Source organism: Pararge aegeria, chromosome 24, assembly GCF_905163445.1.
Source record: "Pararge aegeria chromosome 24, ilParAegt1.1, whole genome shotgun sequence".
Classification (NCBI taxonomy): Eukaryota; Metazoa; Arthropoda; class Insecta; order Lepidoptera; family Nymphalidae; genus Pararge; species Pararge aegeria.
Genome location: NC_053203.1, coordinates 7,812,856 through 7,838,023, shown reverse-complemented (window position 1 = coordinate 7,838,023; position 25,168 = coordinate 7,812,856). Strand labels below are relative to the sequence as shown.

Here is a 25,168-nt window from a genome sequence, read left to right as displayed (position 1 = left end):
TATAATCTAATTGCATATAGATGAATTCATTCGATACCAAAATACCTACTCCGCCAATTTGGTAATAACTTTAACAAATTATGGCAAAAAACAAGCTATTTAAACACCAATAAGCTAATGTACAGCAGATAGCACTTAATATGATTGCCGGTTCGAATTAAAAAGTGAGTAAGAAGCTAAAAAGTTTTATTTTTCTAGGCAAGTTTTGCACATTAAATATAGATATTTATGAGCTCATTGAAATGATAATAATCTTTGTATTCATAATATTAACTCGTAAGAAAACTATGTACCAACAATGTTTATTAACAGACTGTAATGTTATCCCTTAAAAAGCTTTTACCTACAACACATACCCACTCTATAGTGGTGGTCTATCTTATATTGAGAGACATAAAAATATGGAATAGTTTAAAAATAGATAGGCTCGTGTAGGCCCTCCCTATAAACGCAGCCATCCAAAGGCTATTCGAGTTAACGAACAAGATTGGTATAGATAAACGCACGATAAGCCCCAACGCCTAATTATCTATCTGTTATAACCTTTCGTCTTCTTATGATATAGATACTGTTATCCCCATACATTTTAGTGAATTAGCGCATTTTACACAGGCGTGCTTTCCAGACTCTATCACTTTACTAACAATAACTGATCTTTTTTATCTTTATTTTAAGAGATGATTCACTGGGCGAATATGCCTCTGTAATGTTACATTACGTACAACTGCATACAATAAGCAGTAGCTAAGACTGTCATCGAGAGAGGAATCATTATTGTCTCCTCTGGCCACAGTTTTCTTGCTGTCATTGAATGTGGGTAGGCCTTTATAAAACAAAACCAACCAAACAAATTAGAAGACAAAAAAATGGTTGAAATTAAAAAATAAAACTTACTGTGCATGATGATGGTAGTGTGTGGCGTGATGCATGGCCGAAGCTGGTACTCCAGGAGGGGTTGCCGCATGAAAAGCGGCGAACGCAGACGGAAACTGTAGTGGTAGAAATCCAGCGCTGCCCGCAGTCCCAGGACCCCCTACTGACTCCCGATCAGGCATTATTCAGACTCCTACTGTAGCATCACCTAGTCCCACTACACTAGAATATTACCAGTTTTATTAACATCACTATCACTAAAAAGTTTAATCACAACAGTTTTCGCACCACTGATAGCAACATTTGTCAGGTTAACTCTAATCTGAGTGTCTCTATTTTCTTTTTCATCGTCATTATGTTGTTAGAGCGCACTTTTGTCATCGTACTTTTTCAGACTGCACTGCTTCAGGTCTCCTGATCTCATTCTACCGCTTATTAGGCCTGAAACAAAAAGATAATTAAATGTTAATCACATGATTCGGTAACAGCGTTTAAAATTGTTACATTTAATCGTTTTCGTAAAAAAACTTAATACCTATGTTAAACGTTTGCGTGTTCCTATTTGGTTTCAATTACCGCTATTATGTCTTTATTTACGATTGAATGAGTACCGTTGCATTAAGTAATACATTGCATTATAGTCATTAAGTTCTTTATATAGTATTCTGTCTATATTCGTTAACATTTTTTTTATCACAGATAATTAAACATCCAATTTCGAACCTTATGGTAATGCGAATAACTGTTAATAATATTCCAGAGGTCAGTCATAATCACCCAGCAAGCAATCATCGTCTCGGGAAAAAACATTGATTATATAAAAGAATCCATACTAATTGAAGAACCGCGCAGCATGTCCCCATTTGTTTACTCGAAACTAAATTAATGTGTTGTTGTGAGTGTTAATTACTGTTAAATTATAACAAGTCGCAGGCATGGAAAAAATCGAGCGACCAATTGAGCGACCAGTCGACCGAATCTTCATTATCACATACAAACAGTCGGTACCGTCTGAGAGCGATTAAAATGTTTATATTTTTTCGAACTCATAAAAATTATCACGTAAAGGTAACGTGACTCTCTTTTTAATTGGTTTCTATAAGATTGAGTGAATTAATCAATTAGTTATATTTAAATAAAAGTCAATTAAATAGTAAATTAACTTTCGAATTGAATATCAAAAGTAAACCATCGAAAGATTGTTTAATTGAAATTGAAATGAGTTGATCTAAGCTTGAATTACTTTAAAAACAGGAGTTGATAATAATTTGAAAATAAGTAACATTGTTCTAATTCACGGTTCTCACGGCTTCGCCCGTGAATTTTAAACCTCTCATTCCCTACCTCGTGAAAGAAGTACCTTCGCAACAAATATACTGTCACTTACAATAAGTAAATTTATCGCAAACAAGATTACCCTGTGAATAGTTCAATTAAACCTTAATACTAAGTTTCATCAAAATCCTTCCAGACATTTAGATGTTGCACCTTAGATCAATCACGTATGAATTGTGCATCTTTTTCAGGACCAAAACCCTTGTCACTCTCAGCCATGTCTAAATGAAAATCCGATGCTCTGTTACGCGGTGGAGAAGGACAAACAAACATGCACGCTTTTGAAATTTTATTATACCTCACCGTTTACCCACGACTTGGTTTCGTGGAATTCGGTTATTCCCGGATGAAATATATGCCTTTATATTCGTCTACTTACAAAGCTAGTTTTCAATTTTCCACCAAATCGGTTCGATTAACTTCAATTAAATATTATTTGTATGGTTTGGTTTAACCACGTCAGTGAAATTAATTAATCTAACCCACAATATTTAGGTAGCAGAATAAATTTAATAGTGCTATCCTTTTTCTTTTCAATCTTTATTCACTGTAGCTAAAGGATTGAATTCAATAGTTCTTCTACTGAATTCAATAGGTAATCTGAAGATTTCGGATTTCGACTTCTTTCTCTAGTAATTCCAGCACGTATACTTTGAAACCCCACTCAACCCCTTGGCGTTTAATTTTTTACCTACTTGTAAAACTTTTGTCCCTGTACCGATACTGGATTGCCGTCCGATATTTATATCGGAACGGACTTTACAGTGGAGACGCTATAAGTTAAGTATGAAAACATTTCATTTTCTCGATTACGCAATATAAACGCCAGACGCATTCCACTTAACAAAACAAATGAAGAGAATATAATTTATATTATTAAACTTTCTTCGATATCCAAAAAAGGGAAGAATTATGAAATCATATCAAGATTACCAAGTACCCAGACACTGTGTATGGAGAACATTTAAATTCGACATGTTTTTGTATGGGCAAGTTCGCTTTTCTCTCTTAACTTATACTACCTTTTCGAGAAGCGCTATCACAGAAAAATTCCTCCGGTAATTAATGAAGATGTGATTGTTTCAAACTGCTGAACATTGTTCCCTAAAGATGGTATATCCAGTAGTCATGTACAGATAGTTCAAGTAATCCGTATCGATATCGACAATTTTAACTTCAACTCTTCCTAGTTATATTAAAATTATGCAAAATTTTATTGGAGAGCCAATACAATTACAATGATAACATTTTATTCGAAAGTCGATCCAATTATTTTCCAGAGTTTTCAAAACGTACAACGTAATATGTTATACGAACAGTTGAGTCAATATCTCCTGCGCACAGCAAAACTTTTGTAAAAAGCGCGTTTTAAGAGATATGCGGTGTAGCGTTGACTGCAATCTTACCTGGTGGTAAGTGATGGGCAGTTTAAAATGGCACCCCTGATCGGTTTAGCTTGCTACCATCGACCATGACAAGTCTTGCAGCTGGCTACGAGCATTAAAATCTTGCCCTAAACCCCAAGGTTCGAACCGGGACGTCCGTAGGCGTGTAAAGAAGTTAGAAGTTGGACCTTGTGGATTGGTAAAGTAAATTAAGCTTGTTCTTCATCGTATTGGTCCAAGAATCGCCTGCTTTTTATACACTGTCTAAAAAAGATTGACTAAATCTAAATTCTATCCTAATAGGACAAAATGTGATGATTTATTTACGCAGTGCAGACGAAGTAACAAACCCCCGCTAGTTATACTCATTTTCAGCGAAAAAGATTTACGATGTTTTTAAAAGCGGAATTGCCACGCCTCGAATGTCGACTTTTATCGACCATTCAAAACCGTATTGAATGGACTTTGATATATATTTTTAATCAGCCAAACGGTGTCAAGTGATTTGGAGTTAATCTTGCGCAAATCGAAGCGTATCTGTGAAACTTACCTTCCCATAAAAGATCACAGTTTGCGAAATATCTAATAAGTTAACGCGTTTACACGGTTGCACTCAAAATTTACATGAAATCATGTGGCACTTGCATAAAATAACCTCAGTTAAGTAGGACTCTGTATAAATTATTGAGTAACTTAAGAGACTCTAAGGATTTTAATTACACTAGCCACAATTTAGACGTTGATTGTTTTAATGTGATTGTTTAGGAAACTTCGATAAAAAAAATCGATATGAATAACTTTTGCAAAGAGGAGAATAACCTTTTTCTTTTTCTAATATTGTAATAAAATAAGTGGTCGGCCTTATTTCTGTAAACTAAGAATTATTCACTACTAATTCCGTAATTGACGTTTTTAATAAATACTTGCTATTTTTACCCTTACTAAACTACCATTCAAATAAATAGCAGCGAAGCCGCGCAAGATGATGGAATTGGTAAATCAATACATCAGTCTATCTCCGATTTATTTGGGTAATCCTTATTAGAAAGCAGTCTATTATTAATTGTTATGACGGTTTATTAATAGCTTACCTACATATATCATAGTGATATCGCTGAATTGCTTCAATCTGTATATTATATAGAAGATTTATTCTTTTTATGCAAGTTTTATCTGTAAAAACTTCTAATTGGCTATACTCTACTACATTACATTTTCTTCTCGACAAACAGCTTATAAAAAAATTATAAGCTGTAAGTTTTCCGAACCAATCAAATAAAATTAAATAAAGAAATAAAATTTAATCGATATTAGGCAGTCACATCTCTACATCCGAATGCGCCGTAATGCGCAGACGCATGCCGACTCTCTGAATACGGACTTTAATTACGATTTAATTGTTTTTTAGCCGTCGAATTGTTCCGATGTCTTCTCGGAACCCTTTAGGAGTTATGGTGTTACGAGGCTCGCTTCGTTATTCTAGATTTCTCCATCGATGTTTTTTTGTTAATTTATCGATATCGGGTCGATAAACCCGATTGAAACTGAACAGTTAATTAATGCGTTATTACATTGTTAAATTTTAACTGTTTTTATTTACTCTCTCATAAGCAAGATCCCAGACTCGATTCCTACCATTATCATCATTGTTGACCTATTACCAGGCCTCTACAAGGCATAGGCCTTCTCTAAGAATGAGAATGGTGTAATCTTCTACATTGGCGAAGTGCGGATTGCTAGACTTCACACGCTTCTTAATTACTCCACGATATTCTTATGGAGAATTCTACTGTCTCACGATGTTTTCCTTCGCCGTTAAAGCAAGTGCTTAAATTGCTTTAAACGCTCATAACTCAGAGGTAGAGCCAACACTATACGTTAGGCAACGTTAGTAATGATATTGGGATTAGTGTCGTGCATAGAGGGTATGCACAGGGTATGCAGATGATAAAAAAAGAAGAAAATTACCCGTTAGAGTTATAAAAAGACTACCCTTAAGTATTTATAACTCTTACTGGCGATTTTCTTTAATCTATATCATCTTAATATCCTTTGCACGCCACTGATTGAGATAAGTTAGGTGTGAATCCTTTAACGTAAACCTTGCACAATACTAAAGTATGTTCTAAGACATGCATCTACAGATGCAATGACATCTAGGCTCCCTTAGGTATTTCGCGTGATGCAACATTCTGCATAGTTAGAAAACTAATCATGATTTTATACAAGTACGATTTAATATTATAACTAGACTTTATAACACAAAAACTAATTATCGCAAATCACACTCAAATAATATAACTGTGTGCATAGGTTATTAAACAACTCTCCCGGACAGTTTATACTAAAACTAATTATCATAGAGTTATCTGGAATCTGGAATTTTTCATCTGGGATTAAAATATTTCATCTGGAATATTTAAAACATGTTTTATCTTTGTGGACTTGAATGTATTTTTTTTTACTCCTCTTCAATTTAGCCCTTCGTGGTAAATCCTTATGTAAACGATGATGAGTAAGATTGTAGCGGGATATGGCAATTATACTTTAACGGCTAAGTCTGTTGTGGGCTTCTTTAGACCAAGGCAAGTTTGGAACCCTCGTAGCTTTACTTTTAGGTTTGTAAATATGGTTATGACCATCATCATGTACGCATTTTCCATGTAATGTGCGCATCATAAGTACTATCCTTTGCTAAAGGATAGTACTTATGATGCGCACATTACATACACAAAAAAATAAAGATATTTTTGTCTTTGACTATAGGTAGGGCTGGTCCTATTAAAATACGGGCCTCCAGGTGATTTAGCGTTCCAGTACGATATCATCGAAACCGATTGAGGGGTGTGGGTTTAATACAAAGGTTTAACATACCCCTAAGATTGCAGTGAAAGGGTAACTTGTAGTATATTAAAAAAAGTACGTATAATCCCATCTGTGTCCCCTTTAAAAGTGGTTATCAGTCCATCAGTAAATAAAACGAATTAAACTAATTATCACAGATCGCCCTAAAACAATTTCGCAACAAGCATACCTAACCATGTCGCATCGAAGTGGACTTGAATTGATATTCAATAACAAATCACCGCCAATTATGCGACGGGCCATAACCAAAGATCGGTATAATCAGCCATTAGAGCCCTCGATCACGGACTCATTCACCAACACTACATATAAGTCTAGTGGACAATAGAGACGTTTATGATACGTTTACATTGCGACTAACTGACGAGTCTAATTATAGACTCAGCAAAGTCAAAGTACGCTCTAGCCATCTCACCCCAAGACTACAGACATCAGACAACAGTTTAATTTTAAAGGCTTACGTAAAAATTACACTTCCACATACGAAAACTCAAAGCAACCCTTGCCAATATGGGTCACGACTGGAAGACGTGTGCAGGGTTAAAAAAAGTTTAAGTTTTTTTTAACTGTCAAGTTTTTATAAAATTACATACAAAAAAATACAAAATTTATTAATTTTAAGGAAACCTAGTATATAAGCACTTTTGAAGTGTCATGTCAGTTATAGTGACGGAAGCTGACAAGAAACTCAGCAGTTGCTTCTTAAATTTTGATTTTTACAGAGGACCGCGTTAGCGTCACAAGCTAGTGTTGTCTGATGTATGATCGTTATAATACACCAGAAAACACTACCAAGCAGAATTTACGCGAGTACATAATCGAGGAGTATTCCTATGTATAGCAGAAGATTCAACAATTAAGATGACGACTAGCAGACACGACCGTTTTTATACACCAGCTCGGCTAGCTTAGGCAGGAGACAGTGTTCTACGGGGATAGGACATAATGTTTATCTTCTCCCAGTTTTATCAACTCGCACGGCAGGGCCTCAAATAATTTAAAAATTATATACATGTAATAAGCAGTACTTTTGCAAATGGGCAGGAATTTTTTGTCCCTTGTCAGTGGATATAATAGGGGGATGAAATTATTATCTCCTAGCTCCCAGCTTCGCTAGCTGCACACGACTGTCGCAGTGTAAACTGCTCCCTATTTACTTCATTTACGCGACGTACAAGTCGTACATATAAGTCAGTGGACAATAGTGACACTTATACTCTCATCATTAGATACGGCCTCCACTCGACCCGCTGTGCTCTGAACGCGAATTGTCTTATTAAACGCATGATTGTATTATGATACCTGCATACGGACGAGCACGTGTTGAGTTTAAAGGATCGATGCGAAACGTATGTGGTTTTCGATATGCAGTAAGTAAAATGTGGTACATTATATTGATTATATGCACGCTGCCATTCCGTAGCATCACTCCCTCTTTTGAAGAGCGCTGTTGGTTACAAATGTTCCCGGGTTCAAATGCTGCTAGCATGGGCAGGAGACAATTATCACCCCGGGGAAAGGATAAAAATCTATGTTATATGTTCTCCCACAGCTTTATCAACTCTCAGATCACTGCCGCTCAAGTGTAAATGGTATATATGTATATTTTTTTTTTATTGTGTTCCTTCCTTTGTTCCTTCGACATTAGGATCGAAGACTGTTCTAGGTCGGTACTCAAATTTGCTACGTGGATAGCATTGTGGTTTTTTTTTTTATGCAACTTCTATATTGTGCAGAGTCTACAACCGGGTACCTACTACAATATATTTACTATTGTATTAATGTATTAATAAACGGGGGTAAACTTCTCCTATTCCAAGTGCCAGTGATTTAGCAGGTGGATACGTTAATTATATCCCCTGTCACAGGATATAATCAGGGGAAATAATTTTTATCTCCTGCCCTGCTGGCAGTGTTAATTTCAGAATTGAAAATGTTTGAATAGCTAAATCCTTGGAACAAGAATAAATCTGAAAAGCACTCCATAATCAAGGAATACAAGTGGAGCGCATACGAAATCTTTTACTCAAAAAGCACGGCACGAGTCAACCGAAAAAAAGAAGAGGAATTTCCTTTTAAACCATGGTCACCCTATCACGCCGAAGTTGTTTCCAATTGCCTTAGAGATAGTACTTGGAATCTGGAATGATAAAATGTGCACTCAACATGAACGGCGAAAATTTAATAACGAGCCCAGCGCTTAACGCTTCGCCTGGGAGGTCGTCAATGGTTAAGATAGGCTTGCGTTTGGCAATTTTTTTTTTTTAGTGTAATAGACAGACCAAGCAGATGGCCCACGTAATGGCAACGTGCTGGGCATGTAAGGAATACGTCCTGCAACATGCCGCCCTGTGTCCCTTAACCTGAGGCGTAAATGTTAAGCCACATGTGCGTATAAATACAGCGGCAACTACGACAGCATTGCAACAATGTTGGCGGCAGAAATAAGCATAGCGTTAGTACTCCGGCGGACGGATTCCTCAATGACAAGGTAGATTGGAAGCAGCCAGCCTCGCTCTCATCTCCCGCAAGATAGCAAAATGATTGGAAATGTTGATGTTGGAGAGCAACTACTGAGTTTCTTGCCGGCTCTTCTCGGTAGAATCTTTCCAAACCGGTGGTAGAGTCACTACAAACATACATACTTGACGTTTCAAAAATGCTTATAAAGTAGGCCTACTTGAAATAAATGAATTTGAATTTGAATTTGACGAGCTTTACCGCAAAAAAAAACTACTATTAAAATCGTGATGAAAAGCGATGATAATGTTTCGTTTAAATTGCATTTTAATCCTTGCCTCTACAAGTCAGTTATAAGTTAAGTACTTAATTAAAATTGTACGAGTACTGCCAAGGAATGTCGACAACACAATGGTATAAAAACCTTGCCAAGACACTTCTACTTATAGTGTCATTTTTGCTATAATTTATTTAATTAAGTGTAGACCACGCCTTGTTTTATTTCGTATTCTAGAATCATCACCATCATCATCTTCCTATTTTTAATGGAGATTTTGAATAGCATCGCCAAAATAAGATGATTGGATGTTAAAAAACAATTGCGACGTTGATAAAAGATTATCACTTGAGAAGGGCTCAAGTTCTCCATAACGTTCTCAAAGACGCACTAGGGCAGCGTGTTAGACTACGGACTTAACCCTTCTCATTCTGAGAGAAGTTCCGTGCTCTGCAGTGAGCCAGTGATGGATTGTTGATGCTGATGATCATCAGAGTCGTGAAGGATATTTTAAGGCCTCCACTTTTTGAGAGTGACGCTAAGGTTGGGCGAGTAAAACGCAACTACGAAAGGTGTGTACTATGAAAGATACTAATAGTGGTACAAAGAAACATTTTCCCGCCGACCCCACAAACCTTTCATAGTTGCTTTTTACTTGCCCAATCATAGCGCAACTCTCAACAAAAAAAAGCCTAAAAATATCCTTTACCACTTATGATCAGATGAACAACTGAGAAGGGTAGATAACAGGCCTCGCAATTAACCTCTGCACAGCGCCTTTGCCGGCGAAAACGAGGTCCAGGTACGAGGACTTCTGACGTCATCCAGACATGGGCTCACACCACGGCCTAGGAGGAATGCGGACTAATCACCGTCCGAAACCATGTCACTCCTACCGTCGCCTGAGCTTAGGTTTGGCCTCACAGTATGAGGTGCCCTCGGGCCGACGATCCCTTCGCTTCTTAGTCCTGGCATAGCCTCATTCCGAAGCTCGCTAATAAGCCCGCGTTACGATGTTTAAGTCATAAGGTTTAATAGCTACACAGAATTTAAAAAAAAAACTATTATGACTGACTTTCACAGCATTGTAGACCGATTTCCAAATAGCATCTAGCTTTTGGAAATCGGTTGACAAACCTAACTTACCTAAATTGATAATGAATTCAGTAACCAAGAGCTGCATTTTCAATTAAATTGAATTTATTCTAAAGTTGTGTTCACTTTTTATTGCTTTTCAGTGTTGACTACTTAATCGACGCATTTGTTACAAACTTAATTTTGCGGCCACATAAAATGGGTATTTACTTTGTTTCATGTATGTTAAAGGTGATTATCGTTTGTGTTTTAGTTAAAGAGTTGTCAGTCAAATGTTTGTTTATGCCGCTCGTGATTCTTACCACGGTCGAAGGAAGTAAGGTATAAACTGTCAGACCCAAATTTAAGGGAAGGCACGTTGATATAAGAAAAGAAACGATACACATTTACGTGCAAATATTTTAAAACGTTTGCAGGTGGCAAGCATTTCAATGCAGACCGTCTGCATCGACGTTCGTGTAAGTATCTAATATATTTTCACTGCAAAATTTGGGTTCATTTTTACTGTGAAATATCTCATATGGCGTTTTAGAGAGGCAAGCAAACAGCAGAAGTAACTGATTGATTAATTGAGTATTAAGTCAACACACTCGTATATTTTTTTTATTTTAAATGAAAATTTTAACATCTACGTACTTATTGCTATGTATTTTTTAATATATATTGTCTGATGATGCCATATTTTTTGTAAAAATAGTCTATGTGTTTCACTGCTTTCACATCTGCTAGAGGTCCTACCATGACTCATTTTATTTTTACAATCGCGATTGAACTGGTATTGATTGGTATCTGATACGTTTGATTATTATGTTAAAGACACATTGCTCTTTAGCCATAATAACGCTTTTTTTTACTTACCTATAGCTAAGTACGAGTATTTTTGTAATCTGTTGTTTACAATATTCTGTGGTGTCCTATAAAGTATTTAAAAAAACACGTACGAAGCTTTTATTTAGTACCATCATGTAATGCTCGTAGTTCGTATTAATAATTTTATCGGCTAAGATCACTAGAGCCCAAAATATCCTGACATTTAATTTTAAGCAATTTTTTCAGTATAGTTTTTAAGACGTAGAATATTTTATATCTTTAGACTTGCGCACAGTATATCAACGGTAAGACAATAAAATTTGTAAGGTGAAATTTATCACGGTTACTACTTTTATGCTCTATTGGAAGTGATCGGGCTGATTTATTGGGGGCCCGACGGACAGCCATTTTGGATTTTATTATCAAAATAATATCCTTTTTATTTGTTTTATTAGAACTCGGCAATAAAGCTTCCTATAATAACAAGTTCCTTAATGGCTTTATAATAAGGATATAAATGAATATGTTAATAACTGTTTTATGAATTAACTTCCGTGTTAAACGAATAGCAGTTAAACACCAACGATTTGTTAAAACGTACCCGTTTTGTTTCACGCCCTGGACATTCTGAGCAAGAGATTACCAATGGACGTACGTGGTTTAAAGATCAAAGCTAAGGAATCAGCACTATCAGAAGTTTCAATTAAACTTACATAGAAACATTAAAATAAAAAAAAAAACTCCTTTTCTATTAGATCTTCCTATAAGACATATTTAAGCAACTTTGTATCATAAAGTCTGTCTGCCATCGGTTCGAAAGACATATTCTACCGAGAAGAAGCTGGCAAGAAACTCAGCAGTTGCTCTTATTCAACATCAGCATTTTACAATTTAACAATCATTATTCTATTGGATAGAAGCACGCGTTTCTTTGCGGAATTCCATGATATATTATGAAGATTAATTTGCTATATTTCGCGCAAAGCAGGTGAATCTGTTTGGTGTAATTTATAATTTCTTCAATCCTTATACTCCCCACCACACAGATCTTCGGCAATGTACCCTCTACGTACGTTTTGCTCCGAAACTGGAGCATTCACAGGAATCTGTGTGGACTTACAAGGAATCATTGGAAAGTCCACACAGATTCTCCTGCGTTTCGCGGAGTATAGCAAATTAAGCTTCATTTTCATAAAAAAACATTACTCTGTTTTATGAGAGTGGAGCGACTTGCTCCTAGACAACTTTCTCATATTATCATCACGATATTATTTCAACATGTTTTCTCGCCTTCTAGGCTTCTACCATACCTAGGTCTTTGGTAGGACTTACACTCCACTGTCACTTCTATCAGGGACCCCTTGTAAAAACTTCTCCAACCAGGTACAACAATGTTGCTAGTATTAAATTTATATTCGCAACAATCACTTTCCCGTCCTGGCAAAGAGGGCTCTACCAAGAATACTTACCGCTACACGTAACAATCTATCTTCTACAGACCGGCCGACAGTACGTACTGAATATAACCACTGGTAATTAGGTAATTGGTAATACATGTGAGTAAATTTGACGATATTTGAACAGAGGTGTAAATTACTATTACTTTATGCGAATACAAATTTGGAAATGGCGGAATGCTTCGCAGCTTCTAAAAAATGTTATCAAGTAACGCATCGTTTTGTCCTGTGACGATTATATGAGAATGGGTTTTACTTTTTTTTTAACAATTGAAATATTGCGTAACTGCTGACTTTCTTGCCGCTTCTTCTCGGTAGAATCTCCCTTCCTAACCGGAAGTAGTGCCGTTACGAACTGTCAGACGTTTGCAATTTTTTTGTATTAAATTAATTGTGAATATTTTAGTGATTTGATAGGACTAGGCTAGACTATTTATGGATTAGATGTACCTAAGGTAACTTCTGGATGTTAATAAAAAAAAATATTACGACCACGGAGTATTTGGAGGAAATTTTGTCTCTGTACAAGGAGCAGGTACGTTAGTCTACAATAGGAGAGAGGGAGACATGTGCCTAGAAGTGGGAGGTTAATAGGTTAAACATGATGGGGTACGGTACTTTTATTAATAAAAAAAAACTCAATAACGAAGATAGATCAAGCATCTTTTTATCGATAACATACATCCATTCGTACGAAAATATTCATGGCTACTATGTGCAGACACATTTATAGTTAAAATAAAACCGTTTTTATTTATACAACAAATAACGAATGAATACGTACAGGATATAAAAGCTTCGTCAGGTTTGAATGGATATCAATAAATAACATTTTTGTTGGCTGAAATCTACTGAAATCCATGGGATAATGTATTATCATTTTTATTATAATGATGCTTTTATTTTGTTGCTATTGAGTGGTGGTACCAGGTTTTATATCTTTCACCATCTATACTCATAATAAAACTGTAACTGGACGATTTCTGTACATTTAGTATATTTTGGAAATTTTGACCGGGGGATGCTTTATAATCGACACTGAGTCCAAAACAGATTTTTATTGAAATTTTGTCTGTCTGTCTGTCTGTCCGGGCATCACGTGAAAACTACTGAACGGATTTAAATAAAATTTGGCATAGTGGTAGCTGGTATACCGGGTCAACATATAGAATACTTTTTATCCCGATAAACAGTAAGATTTCTCTGGGAAATGGGATGAAATTTATTGTCAATTTTACTTCATAGCTCCGTTAAATTTCGACCGATTTTTAAAATTCTTTTTATTTTTGAAAGTGTATACTATCAAGCATTTTCTGTCTAATTTTAACGAAGATCTGATAAATATTGTCGGAGATAAATGACTAATACTTCTAACGGATAACTCTTCACAGATAACAGCAAAGTCGCAAAGCATATGTGACAACGATCGAATGCATGCGTATCATCCTACTAAATACTAATTTTATAAATGCGAAAGAAATAAAGTAACATAAATATTAAGTTTGTTTATATGCCAGCAAATTCATTTTTAAAATATTCTAATTGAACCTGTCGCTTAGAAGTTGGGACGGGTATAGAATAACACGTACGGCCGCGAGTAACATCTTTTGGAAATAAAACAGTCCACCTGGTAGGCAGCGCTGCAATTAGTTTCTAGGTTTTTTTAATATATCAAAAGAATTTGATGCAGACGAAGTTGCGCGGGTCAGCTAGTAGAAAGCTAAAAAGCTTAAGGAGCTATGGGTATAGCTACTATACAAGTTTCAATGATTATGATCCACCTAATATTGAGCGTAGAGTGTACACTACGGAAGATCTGTGTTGACTGTAAAGATTAAAGAAGGCTCAATATATAGGTTCGCTTAAAGCGATAAGACCGCCTTTGCGCATTTTTATTTTTCTAGTATTTATGTTTTCAGTATATGTTATCTTTATCCATGGCATATAGGCTTTTCGTCTAGTGGGAGGCTTTAGCCGTGGCTAGTTAGCACCCTACCGACAAAGAACTTCCGCTAAGCGATTTAGCGTTCCGGTGCGATGTCGCGTAGAAACCGATTAGGGGTATGACTAACATGATCCCTAACAGGTTAGCCCGCTACAATCTTAGACTGCATTGACGGCCGATTAGCGCAGTGGGCAGCGTCCCTGCTTTCTGAGTCCAAGGCCGTGGGTTCGATTCCCACAACTGGACAATATTTGTGTGATTAACATTAATGTTTACAGTGTCTAGGTGTTTATCTATATATTATAAGTATTTATGTATATTATTCATAAAAAATATTCAACAGTTATCTTAGTATCCATAACACAAGCTACGCTTACTTTGGGACTAGATGGCGATGTGTGTATTGTCGTAGTATATTTATTTATTTATTTATTTATTTATCATCACTTACTACCAGGTGACATTGCAATTAAGGGCTAACTTATAGTGGAATAAAAAAAAAAATACAGACCTTCATTTCGCGGAGTACATACAGCATTTTAAGCTTAATGTTAATAATAGCGATTCAAACGTTTTAAAAATTAGCATTCACCTTCAACCCGCCACTGCAGAGGAATACGCCATAACTAACCCGCCACCTGACACACAAATAGGCAGTTGCCCGGATTGTTTGAATAAATCACTGGTCGGGGTACCGGGGACCGCGGCTAAGTCTTTCATCGGGGACTTAGCATTCGCGGGCAGTGCGCGTGGACATCTATAAATTACAATGAGCCTCCAATCCAGTTGGTTTGTACGAGGCTCTTGGCCGAAAGAGGCGATACGTGCGCGTCCGGCGATGTGCGGCACACACTCCAGTTGCCCAGCTATAACTTTTTTAAACCGACATCCTTCAAAACGGCGGAGGTAATCAATTCGAATGTTCGTTTATTTACGTATACCACACAAAAATAAGCATTGCGGTAGTAGTTCCATGGCCGAGCTCTGTCACAAAGAGCTCTGCAACTACTTTACTATTATTATTCTTACAGATCAAGATGTGACTACTTGCGGTAGTCAAAAAGGTTTTTAAAGGACTGTTAACGTTTCGCACGTGCTTTCCCAGGATAGACGTTATATGTATCGATGCAATAATTTAGCTGAACATATATGACAAAGGAAGCGGTGATACCCCAGTGAATAGGAGCTCGACTTCACTTTCGGTGGGTGCGAGTTCGAATCCCAGCACGCACCTCTAACTTAAGTTAGGTGCGTTTTAAGTAAAAAATATCACTTGCTTCGACGGTGAAGGAAAATATCGTGAGGTAACCTGTATGCCTTAGAGTTCTACATACGGTTCTTAAAGGTGCGTGGAGTCCACCAATCAGCACTGGGCCAGTGTTGTGGACTACGGCCTTAACCCCTTCTCATTATGGGCCTGTTCCCTGTAGTGGGCCGGTAATGGCGTGATATGATGATGGTGATGATATCCCTACTAATATTATAAATGTGAATGTAAGTTTGTTTGTTACGCTTTCACGCAAAAACTACTGAACCGATCATCATGAAACTTTGAAAACATATTCTTGGAGGGAATAGAAGTAATATAGGATACTTTTTATCCCGAAAAAAATCCTGGTTCCTTTGGGAGCGGTGATGGAAAAGTTTGACGATTTTACACAAGGACTATATAAAAATGTTAGAAATGTTCTTCGTTAACCTTTAGCATATAAATCAACTACGATTACTATTTTTTGTGATAGAAGGAACTGAGACTGGTTAGACAGTTCTTTTCAGATATTGTTTATGCGAATAGATTTTTTTTTCGTAAAAGAATACACAACTTAAAAATTTCAGAACAACTACACCTAAATTTAATGTCCATGTGTCTATTAAAACAAAAACAAACGCAGACGAAGTCGCGGGCAACAGCTAGTATATAAATAGAAAGAAAAATACATTCGCGATTATTATATAGGAATTTAGAAGGGATTGTACAATATCCACATTTATATTATATTTACTAGTGCTACCCTATGTCTAAGCGATACCTATAGTACGGTAGATTTGCGCCTCTATTGAATTTTATTGAAGACATTTTCGTTTATAAATTAATGTTAATTGATATACCTCATAGTTTTACAAAGCCAAGCCGTCATTTAAACTTAATAGCGTATCCTAAAGGTAAAAGTTTTATTTATATTTTGGAATGGTTAATTATATATGCAATATTATTATCAAATTTAACGATCCAATATTATATTTTAATACTCTTTATCCTATTCTGGACTAAGAGAAATCAAAAAACTCAAATATCATAAAAATTGATCCAGCTGTTCTTGAGTTATAAATGGTGTAACTAACACGACTTTGTTTTATATAGATAGATATAGAACAAATGCTTATTAAATAAATAAAAACTGTAAAAGTAGCTGCTTTCACGCCAATCGGCCGTCGAATTTCATAAAGTAATCGTCAAATTTGCATAACTCGTGATATAAAGTCAGTATCTAAAGAAATTAACTTGCTAAGAACGTGGCAGTTGAAGTGCGAAGCTCTAAGTAGCAAAAGGATAACTGGAGCACATGCCTTTTGAAATGTTTGTACGATTTGTCAAGCTAGTTCGTTCATTCACCGTTTGCCGTTCCGGACTACTGCACATAATTCAGTTATTCTTACGCATAAACGCCCTGTTTACTAATGAAAGGCTAGGGTGCATTCTAAATAACGCCAATATTTCACTATTGGAGAGTGTGACATACATTATATTTATTTCAAGGAAAGATAGCTTTTTAGGTCTCGTTTAGGTTAGGCGACCTAAAAATGTTTTTTTGTGGGGTATATTTTTATGTAGGGGGCCACATAAAAATATACAACACAATATTAACCCCACTATATTACGGCCTAAACAGTGAGTCAAAATCAAAGTAAAAAAAAACTTTGTTTAAGTAGGCCCGTAGATGGCACTTTTGATGAGAAATGTGTACACGGTAGTGAGATGATGGCGATAACCATATTCGTAAACTTAAAACTAAAGCTACGAGGGTTCTAAACGTGCCCTGGACTAACAAAAAGCCCACAACAAATTTAGGCGGGTGTTCTTTTTGTTATCACCATCTCTCATTGTCATTTAAAATTATTAGAAGAGCAACCTGGTTAGATCAATAACTCACACCCAAACTTTATAGTTCTCATTTTAAGAGAAGATCCGTTTCTTGAAGTGGGCATGGGATGATATCAATCTCCAGGATGCCAGCTTCGATAGCCCTGAAGCAAATTTCCTCAAGATCGGTGCAGTAGTTGGTAAAGGTAACATTTACAATATTAGTATGGATTTATCCACAGTCAATCTACGCAAGACTTCCGTTCGATTGTAGATTACCAACGGCGCGTCTAGGATATCCGGTAGCCTTATTATTTACGATGTCATATCAACCAGCTTCGTTGGTCTAGTAGTTCGCATGGTCACTGACTTCTGACTTGGGCCAGAAAGTGCTCGACTTTTATATTTATGTTTTAGATACCTTTTTTCTATAGTTATTATCGTTTTTTCTACAAACGTAGAATAAGGCCAATAGGATAATAATCTTGCTACGCCAATGAAGTATAACTTCTAACGCGTGTACATAAGTACACACACGTTTTTTTCTTTATTCTATTTTTTCTCTACTACAAGTTAGCCCTTGACTGCCTGCTTCCAAGCATCTTTGCCGTAATGTTCCTGATACACTGAACCATGGGTATTTTAAATAAAAACACGTTTCTCAAATCAATGCTAGTTGAATTGAACATCACGTCGGTTTGCCGCATATTCATCGCAACTGCGGTTAAACAGTTTCACGGTTAGTTTGAAGGTGAGGTTGAAAAAAAACTTGTAAACTTAACTTATTGTAATATCCGACGTTGACCGCAGAACTAAGCATGCGCGACTTAAGTGGTGTTACGTGGTTTGTGAGGGAAGCGGTTCTGGTATTACCATACAATTTTCCATTTAAATAAAGCTGTTGTGCTCTGAACTTTAAACCTAATGTATTTTCCAAGAACCATTTTTTTCGTTTAAATCTGATGCTATTAGGGTCTTAATTCCCATAAAAATATTTCAACTTACATTAAAAAAATATATTTTCACAATATTTGTTTGGTGGCTTATAAGCGATTTATTATTAGCTCGCCTTTTCTACGGCGAATGAGATATATGAGGGTGTTTTTAGGTAAAATAACATCTGCTATATGACCTTAAATTATCGCTAGCTTGTGACTGAATACACAATAGTACCTTCAGATATGTCTCAGAGTAGAGTTCTCAACGTTAAATAATTATAGTCTTAGTGGAAAAAATGTGTACTGCCCAATATTTATCGAAGGTTAGTAGCGTCTGGGTCGAGCCAACGTAATGTATTTGTCTGTAAACATATTTTGAGTTACGACAAATGGCGATAGCGTAGTAGGCTAGGACTTTTGCTCCACTTTCTTGGGGCCGAGTTCGGATCCTGGGATTCTTACGTACCTAGAACTTTTATAAGTTGTGTGCGTTTTAAGGAATTGAAATATAACAGAGTTCTCCAAGCCGAACTGGGCCAGCGTGGTACGGCCCAAACCTTTCTCATTTTGGAGAAGATCCGTGCCCTGTAAAGGGCCGGAAATGCTGCGATATGATGATGATAATATTTAAGTTGGAGTATTAACCAACCACGTTGCTACGGTGCGGGTTGGTGGACTCTCGATTTGTTTTTTTATAAACCCTTAGTAATATAACAAGCGTCTTCTTACCTTAAAGGGCTGTAACACAATCCCGAGTGCTAGTGACTTGTCTACTTTAAAATAATCCAATAACATACGGTTCACGCCAGCGGGCGACACCGCATAATGTATTGTTCGCATTGTTAACTCCACGTGAGCTGTTAAGGCGATGCGACACCTCCTACTAAATGTTTTTGAGGTGTGAAGTATTGACTAGAGATGCGCCGAATATTCGTTTGGAATTCGGTTTCCACTATTTGTATAGGCCAAAGTATTCGGTTTTGTTGCCGAATATATTCGGTTCAAGCATTTCTGCGATGTTAATATTAGCAGTATGTAATATCCTTGTTATGAACGGTGGCATCTTTATGTGGTTGACATGACGGCCGGCTGGCGCAGTGGGTAGCGACCCTGCTTTCTGAATCAATGGCCGTGGGTTCGATTTCCACAACTGGAACATGTTTGTGTGATGAAAATGAATGTTTTTCAGTGTCTGGGTGTTTATCTGTATATAATAAGTATTTATGTATATTATTCACAAAAATATTTATCAGTCATCTTAGTACCCATAATACAAGCTACGCTTACTTTGGGGCTAGATGGTCATGTGTGTATTGTCGTAGTATATTTATTTATTTATTTATTTATTATTATACAGTCAACACGCACGAAGCGCTTTTCCTCTACGTTTCTCTGATACGGACTGCTAAAGTTAGAACGATCGATGTACGAGCTATATATCTATTTTAAGGTAGGCAGTGCGTTTTTGCATGTATGAAGTGCACGCCACTAATATCAACCCATTACCGGCTAACTACGGCAATGATAAGGATTTAGGCCGTAAACCACTAAACTGGCCCAGCGGATTAGTGGACTTCAAATGCCTCTAAGAACATTGTGAAGAACTCTCAGGCATGCAGTTTTCCCCACGATGTTTTCCTTCACAATTGAAGCAAGTGATATTTTTATTGCATAAGTTAAATTCCATTTTGTATTTTTCATTATTATTGGTGTTATCTACATTATTTTGGTTTTTGCAACCCGGCGGGAACCGTCTATTATTCCGGGCTAAAAATTATCCTAAATCCTTCTTCAGGGTGCAATTTGTAGCCTCGTAATTTTTTTTATGGAAATCTGTTGTGTGGTTTAGAAGTGTAAGACAAACATTCTCATTTGTAGTATTAATATTGATTTGTCTATGAAATGGTAACTTCGCCTTAATAAGGTGGCGTACAAATCGGTATGCGCGTCGCAGGCGCATTTTCTGAGAAATGAGATAAAAACCGCCGGCGACACTGCGTTTATTGTGCCCTACGAATAATTTCCACCTTTTTTAGAGATCCGTAGACGTGAATCTCAACGTCTTAAGGATTATAAAAAGAACAAGTATTATAAGTTAACCTAGGGGGTGTTAATAAAATACGTGAGATAAAAAAAAATTATACGACAAAATATAAGACAAAATCTACATTTAGAAACGTTTATAAATTAAGACTTTATATAATATTTTTTTTTATAGCGGCTCAGCGGTGAGCGCGGTGAATTAAAGAAGGAGGTCCCGGGTTTGATTCCCGGCCGGGGCAAATTGGTAAATCAAAACATAAACACCAGGTGAGATTTTTTTTATCCGGATAAAAAATTTTTTTTATCCGCTTTAAGTTATAAAGAAAGTTTTAAGTTTAAGTTTTCTTCTCTCTGAAGAGCTAGATCAGGAATGCGTTAAAAGCCCCCTTTAAAATATAAATAAAACATCTAAATCGGTTATAACAGAGTAACATGGAAAAACTTCAAATCTACAGAACCCAAGCAACTTTTTAAATTATCTATTCTTTCTGTAGTCTGTTTTTTCCTTTAGCAATGTAAACAGGGAGATCCGATCAGGGGGGACATACTAGAATATATTTCACAGGATTATTCATAGTCAAGTTGCTTTGGGCAGATAAGTTGAAGGAATGTATACATAAGTATTTAAAAAAGCGTACACTGCCATTCAATATTACCTATTGATTTATCTACGAGTCTTGTTAATCGACTTCAAAAATGAGGAGGTTCTGAATTCGTCGGACTCTTTTTTTTATGTATGCCACCCGATTACTCGAAGACGCCTGAACCGATTTTCGAGTTGTTATTAAGAAATCAACAATAATGTAACCCAAAGTAGCATGATGTTTTGGAAGAACGAGACCGAGGTGAAATGGACTGTACTTTATATGTAACAGATAATACACTGTACATTTCTTGTTACTTGTAGTTAATCTTTTTAGTACTTTCTTTAAAATAAACATTCATAAATATTATACAATGTGTTTTTTTTTTTGATGTTTTTTTTGTGATATTCAGTTATTAATATTTATTTATATTTAATTGTTATACATGTATATTGCGCTAATATCCATAACAATCTCATCAATTATTCATTGTTCTTAGCTTATCTACCTATTACTATTCCATATCGTTTGACGAAACATATTTGACCGCGAAAACGATGCTGTACCACAATTTTGCGATGTTTCTTGCAAATAAATTTTATTACTATTATAAAAAAAACAAACGTTACCCAGAAATATGTGTACTTAGCAGTAGTGGTCAGTGGCACGACGTGACCAGGATAACATCTTTCGTGGGACCTTATATCTGACACAGTGATATACATACAAACGTAAAAAGTCCATAAAACAGTTTGGCGCATACCGATAGCCCATACCTACACTACCATGACCTCCTTGGCCTAGTGCTCTGTGACTTTTCACAAGGGTGGTCCGATGTTCTATTTGTTGTAATTTATGAATATTATATAACCTATATATATATAATTTATGCCTCATAAATGTGGCAGCACTTTATGTATTTAGGATAGCTAAGCCTGGTGTAAAATCGTTAAACACTTTCGCCCCCTCTCATTCAAAAAATTCATTCAGATCGGTCCAGCCGTTTAGGAGGAGTTCAGTGACATACACACATTTGTGCATGTATGAAGTGCACTCCACTGCCTGAACGCCGCCTGCCGCAAAATTGTGTACTTTGTGTTAAATTTTTCTGTATGTTTATGTGATGTACGATAAAAAACACACATAAATACTTATATAATATATAGAAGACACTGCACTAAGTTAAGAGTGATTAAGAGATTATAACTTTATGAGAATGATCGGAATTAATACCTCACTCGCATTACGTCTCTCACAATCGCTAAAGGATGTTTCTTAATAGTAGTTTTGGGCTATGAGAGTGTGGGAATAGAGGGTGCACCTGTGTGTATGCGCACACATTTATGCACTAAGTATAATATCCCGCGTACCTAGTTAGAATATCTCTCTGAAGATGTACCGCCGTGGCCGGAATCGGTCAGGGAAACTGTCCTTACACAATTTTTAATATCCCTGACGGAAATTAACCTTAATTTCGTTAAACAGAAAACAATACGAAGCAAGTGGGTACGTACGGGCGTTTTATTTCCGAAAACGACAATAAAAGCTACTGCGCGTGACTAACTGAACTGTAGAGCGTTTCTGAACGCTGTACAAAGTTACAATAATTCAAAAATACGCGAGCAACATGAGGGATTTGATAAACAAACTCCGTACATTGTTAATACACAATGCTATAATAAAATGCCTTTAAGTTTCGTTTAATAATGCCGGAGTAAATAACAAGTGGCAATGACTCTTTGCGAGCTGCGGTGATGTTGATTTCTTAAAACTTTTGTGGCGAATCTCGATGAGAATCATACATCTAATCAGATAATAGGCATGTTACCAGCCCATACTCTTTGATGTTGAATAGTCGATTGTTCAAAATGGGGGCAGTGAAGTGCCTTTTACGGGCGCCGGTTTATATCCTGAGCGCAACGAGAGATTTCAGAGTAAGTTTTTTGTTTCATTTATTATATTGATTGTAGTGAAACGGGCTTAGCCAAAGATAAAAAGAGCATTAACGCTGTGTCAAATATTATATTTTTCTCATCTGGCGATCGATTTCAATAAAATTTTAATACAAATTTCAGTTTTGAAGGTAATTTTCAATAATCCATATTCTAGGGCGAGCGGTAGAGTCGTTATTACCGAAGCGATTTTTTGACGACCTCCATGGCGCAGCGGTAAGTGCTGTCATTTTGTGTTGGAGGTCACGGGTTCTATTCCCGGCAGGGGCATATGGGATTTTTTAATTTCTGAATTTTCTCTACTCTTGTCTAATGGGAGGCTTCGGCCATGGCTAGTTAGCACTACCGAAAAATACGTGCTGCTACGCGATATAGAGTTCCGCTATGATGTCGCGTAGAGACCGATTAGGACGGTATGAGTTTAATTTATCAATCAATAGTTAGCCCGCTACCATCCTAAACTACATCATCACTTACCACCAGGTAAGATTGCAGTCTAAAGCTAACTTATAGAGGAATGAAATTAAGAAGCGAACCAAGCAATCCACTTATCAAGACTGCAGCGCAATCCATAGAGGTCTTTAAAAAGTTTACAATTATCAAGTACCAGTGAAGTCTCAAAAAGTCACTAATAAATAAATTCTTATCATTTCAAAGTAACTTAGTAAGTACCTAAAAGTTAAATTACTCTGCCCTAACTACACTTTAATTTGGGCACTTATTAAGACAAGCGATAACACAGAGTTAACATAACTGACACTTAGTGAGATTCGGTAGGTTGACGGGCAGGTGAATAAACAAGCTAATGTAATGCATAATGTACTTCCGCAATATTATTAGCATTTGCTGCCATATCCCTTTAGCTTTAGTATGTACAAGATTTACTTGCGCGTGTTAGGAAATAGGGAATAATAGCACTTTATCTATGATAAACCCGATGATAATATTAAATATATCAACAAATCATAGTTTGTATACTCATTGATAGTGTATTGAAAATAGAATAATGGCCTTTAGTAGACTGTCAAAGAAAAATATAGGATCTATGGCGGGAGACGCGAGTTTGACAAGATCGATTGGCGGGAAAGAAAAGTTAGCACGGATTTTAATTAATTAATTGAGAGAAGGAGATTAAGTAAAGTATTGTGGATAGAACGTTACAAATTGGGAATAGATGATTTATAATGGAAACGATATACTTAAGGAAATATTGTTGTGACGAAACAAGAGTCGTATGTATTGGTGATGGAGTTGAGATAAGTTGTTGGTACTATGTTGGTACCTGATGTTGCATCAGATAAGTATATATCATCTTTTGGTTTATTTAGGTATCATATATGGAGCCCTAGCATAACTTTATACCGACAGTTTATGTAGTAGAGGTTGCTCTGTACAAACAACTTGTTCCAAAAGTCCTGATGTTATAAGTGATAATAGTAGTTATGTTCGACCTGTCTTATATGTCTTGTATCAAAGGGCCTAGCGTTATTACATATGACAATGTTGTAATTGTGTTTATAAGTTGTTTTAATTGATCGAATAAAAGAGCAACGGTAGAGTTTCTTGCCAGTGGTCTTCTCTGCCGAAGACAGCATTCCGAACTGGTAGTAGAGTCATTTGAGGGTAACAAGTGATATGAATTATAGAGAAGCCTAATATACAGTATTGGAGTCAGTCTAGTTGTTTTATTTCACTCCTTGGGAAGTCAGGTTTATAGAGGAGAGACTCACAACACTGCTCTAAAGCAGGTTGGTGGGCTTTAATGATGTCTTTTATAAAATGAATACTTTAATATGAGAAACTAGGTATTTAGCTTCAATAATACTGTTAATTAATGAAAGATCTAAGTGCCATCCTGAACATTGTGGGTATTATAGTGAATAAGTGAATACCTGGGCCTCCCATTCTTTATATTTTTTTAGCACGCGCAACTGAGGAGCCGTTTACGAGTATGTGAATACTTGAACATCGGAGTAAAAAGGATCTTATTTCGAGAGAATTAAAGCTCAAATTTGCCTACACTTCTTTAGCTCGAGTTTGTGACAGAACCTTAGTGAAACAAAAATC

General features: G+C 36.3%; 1 protein-coding gene across 3 annotated transcripts in view; it reads right to left on the bottom strand.

Moving 5' to 3' along the window:
- Positions 1-25,168, bottom strand: part of LOC120634479 (transcriptional activator cubitus interruptus-like) — a 157,025-nt gene that overhangs the window by 79,930 nt on the left and 51,927 nt on the right. For 2 of the 3 annotated variants that reach the window (XM_039905098.1, XM_039905099.1), the window contains one exon: positions 895-1,314. In XM_039905098.1, the coding sequence (XP_039761032.1) occupies positions 895-1,055 (161 nt within the window). In that variant the 5' untranslated portion in view covers positions 1,056-1,314. The remainder of the gene's footprint in view (positions 1-894; positions 1,315-25,168) is intronic. The other variant, XM_039905100.1, reaches the window with a different exon arrangement.